Below are 3,632 nucleotides of genomic sequence, written 5' to 3' on the forward strand. Positions count from 1 at the left end.
CCATTTCTTTTCGAGAAACGTTGTCATCTGCTGGTATTGATACATCAATTAGAAAGCATTTTTTTCCTTCATGATCTTTGACAACTATATCTGGTCTATTTGCCTTAATTTCTCTATCTGTGTGTATTGGCATATCCCAGAGTATGGTTGCTTTCTCGTTTTCTGTGACCTTTTCTGGCGTGTGTTTATACCATCTTTTTTCTGTTGTTATTCCATAGTGTTGGCATAGCTTCCAGTGTATATAGGTCCCAGCTCTGTCGTGTCTGTGAATATATTATTATTATTATTATTATTATTATTATTATTATTATTATTATCATTATTATTATTATCACTATCGCTTGACAACAGATGTTGGTGTGTTTATGTCCCCATAATGTAGCGGTTTGACAAAAGGTAACCGATAGAATAAGTAATAGGCTTATAAAGAATAAGTCCTGAGGGTCGATTTGTTCAACTAAAAGGTGGTGCTCCAGCATGGCTGCAATCAAAATGACTGAAACAAGTAAAAAAACAAAAGAATAAAAGAATAAGAGAATAAAAGAATAAAAGAATAAGTAAGTTAAAGACATTTTGATGATATTCTGTAGACCACAGTACATTTCGAGAGAACACGTTCAGTTTGTTGTAGCAATGTGTGAGATATCAGTTCTAAATAATTGAGAGACATATGCATGCCTGTACAATTGTAACTTATATAAATATATATATATATATGTATATAGAGGGAGAGAGAGAGAGAGAGAGGGAGAGAGAAAGAGAGAGGGAGAGAAAGGAAGAGCCTTACTGAAGTTGTGAAACATTTCTTTTGCAGCTTTCCACGATGACATTGCACTGTTGAAACTTGCCCACCCTGTACCTACTCATATCCACCCGAAAATAAAAAGTGTCGGCCTTGCCCACCAGGGCAACAACCAGTTTCCAGAGACAGGGAAGATGTGTATAATGTCCGGATGGGGCTGTACTCAGAGTGGTGAGGACCTTTGTGTTGTTTTTGTCTTGTTTTTGCTTTAAATGTTATTCTAATATTTTCATCATCATCATCATTCTCATCATCATTGTAATCATTGTCCTCATTGTTGTTGTTGCTGATGTGCTTCTCATTGTCATTGTGGCTGTCATCATCTTTCATGGACCCCTAAGGGTCTTATAAACCTCAGTTGAGAACTACTGCTATACAACAACATTATTGGGTCATCCCATAAATAATGTTTTTTTCAGTTGCATGAAAATCCAGAAGGGGATGGGATAAACTACCTGCATCAACTTGCTATAAAAGCAGGTAGTAATTTTACCTTGTCCTTATTCTTAGTGCAAGTTTTGAAGAAAGTGCCATGCAGTGAGACTGAACCTGGAGCCATGTGCTTAGTAAGCAAGCTACTTACCACACAGCCACTCCTGTTGATAAACATTATATTTATATGCTGTTGACTGAACAAATTCATTAAATATTTAATGATAACACTAGTTATTTTAATTGTGCGTCTCGTCACCATTTCAGGCGGAACCGTTACCAAGCATGCCCAGGAATTAAAGATGCCGATTATGAGCAATATTGAATGTTCTAAGTATTTTGGATTGGTGTCAACAGACAAGATCTGTGCAGGTTTCAATAACAAAGCAAAGGGCATTTGTAGGGTAAGTGAAAATATACAGTTGATATGTCATCCTTGTTGTCATCATTATCATCATCATCATCATCATCATCTTCACCGCCATCATTATCATCATCATCGTTGTCATCCTTATCAATGACATCATCGTCATCATTCTTGCCATTGTCGTTGTCATCATCATCATCATCATCGTCATCACCATCATTGTTGCTATCATTATTACCTGCACACCTTTTTTCTTATCATCTTAAAAGGTTTCCACCTGTAACCTATTCGTTGACATACCAGACTGTGTCTTATCAACTCCATGGACTTCCTGTCAGCCTCATCCTACAGCCAAACCTGTTTACATCACAACTATCAACATCTCTCCACAGCTGACACTTGTCTTCACATCCCACCATTTAAACTCCTTTATGCATTTATTTTCTTTAGATGTTGTATCTGTTGTATCTGATTTCATACCTGTTGTCTTCCTGTTTGTGCTGAGGTTCTGTCATACATATATACATACATATGTAATGTATATGTATGTGTGTCTGTATAATATATATATATGTGTGTGTGTGTGTGTGTGTGTGTGTGTGTGTGTGTGTGTGTGTATGTGTGTATCATCATCATTATCATCATCGTTTAACGTCCGTTTTCCATGCTGGGGTCTGGGTAGCCAGGCAGCTGCACCAGGCTCCAATCTGATCTGGCAGTGTTTCTACAGCGGGATGCCCTTCCAAACGCCAACCACTCTGAGAGTGTAGTGGGTGCTTTTTTATGTGCCGCCAGCACAGGGTCCAGAGGAGGCTGGCATCGACCATGATCGGATGGTGCTTTTTACATGCTACCGTCACAGGAGCCTGTCCTGCCCTAACTCTTCGAAATGCTTAGTTTAGAATGGTGGCAGCTGATGAAGGAACTGTTCCCTATGTGGCCTGTGTGTTTTCTGTGCTCTGTTTATGTTCTGTTTTTCGTTTTGTCCACGTTTTTTTGTGATGTCCTGTACCCAGATATACATTTATATACACAGGTAGATGTAGGTATGTACATACATGTATGTATATATGCATATACTCACATTTTATTTGTATTATTATATGATCGAACGCACGCGTCCTTTTTGCAAGTATGTATGTATATATGTAAATATAGAAATCCAAAACAATTACAAAGAATATGGAGACTGGTACATTTTCAAAGTTTTCTTTTAATTTTAACAGTTAATTATACAACAGAATTGGTTACAATGACTAACATATGTTTCTGCTGCACTTGGAATGTGCAACCAGCAACATTCTGCTATGTACCTTCATTCAGGGTTTTTCTACAAGCGAACTGAATCTATTTATGCATGGTTAACTTGTGTGCATGTATGCATTTATATTTATGCTTTTCTGTATTTGACAGGGTGACAGTGGAGGTCCACTGGTTTGTCCGAGCCCCTATGGCTGGATGCAGGTTGGTGTTGCGTCATTTACCAGTAAAGATCACCCAGAAAATTCCCCAGGTGTATTTACCCGTGTGTCTCAATATCGAAGCTGGATTGATCGAGTTATGAGGTTAAATAGTTGATAACCTGAAGGTTATAACTAAATTTCCAATAAAGTTTACTTTTCTGTTGGTCTATTATTTTCATCCTTTATATTTTCGTTGTCAATAAATTCACAAAATATACAAAGTAAAAAATTTTTGTAAAAAAGAATTCAGTTGAAAATTTAATGCCATTAAACTTTTGGATTTAGAATCTCAGATTATTTTGGCTTGTGTTTTTGATTTGTAATGATGGTTTCTTCAAATTCTTCAAATACATTTTATTTTTTTACTAGTTTCAAGCATTGGAGTGTGGCCATGCTGGGGCACTGTGTCAAGAGTTTTAGTTGAATGAATCAATCCCATGGTTCTGGGTTCAGTCCCACTGTGTGGCAACTTGGGCAAGTGCTTTCTACTATATCTCCAGGCTCACCAAAGCCTTCTGAGGGGATTTGGTAGACAGAAACTAAAAGAAACTTTTTTATGTGTGTGTGT

The 3,632-nt window shown here is 37.2% G+C and overlaps 1 protein-coding gene across 3 annotated transcripts in view; it reads left to right on the forward strand.

Moving 5' to 3' along the window:
* Window positions 1–3,361, forward strand: part of LOC106869214 (trypsin) — a 20,012-nt gene extending 16,651 nt beyond the window's left edge. For all 3 annotated transcript variants that reach the window (XM_014914861.2, XM_052975087.1, XM_052975086.1), the window contains exons 6-8: window positions 815–973; window positions 1,502–1,638; window positions 3,015–3,361. In XM_014914861.2, the coding sequence (XP_014770347.1) occupies window positions 815–973; window positions 1,502–1,638; window positions 3,015–3,179 (461 nt within the window). In that variant the 3' untranslated portion in view covers window positions 3,180–3,361. The remainder of the gene's footprint in view (window positions 1–814; window positions 974–1,501; window positions 1,639–3,014) is intronic.
* The last annotated feature ends 271 nt before the right edge of the window (window positions 3,362–3,632 follow it).

The sequence above is a fragment of the Octopus bimaculoides genome, chromosome 20 (assembly GCF_001194135.2).
Source record: "Octopus bimaculoides isolate UCB-OBI-ISO-001 chromosome 20, ASM119413v2, whole genome shotgun sequence".
In the NCBI taxonomy this organism is placed as follows: Eukaryota; Metazoa; Mollusca; class Cephalopoda; order Octopoda; family Octopodidae; genus Octopus; species Octopus bimaculoides.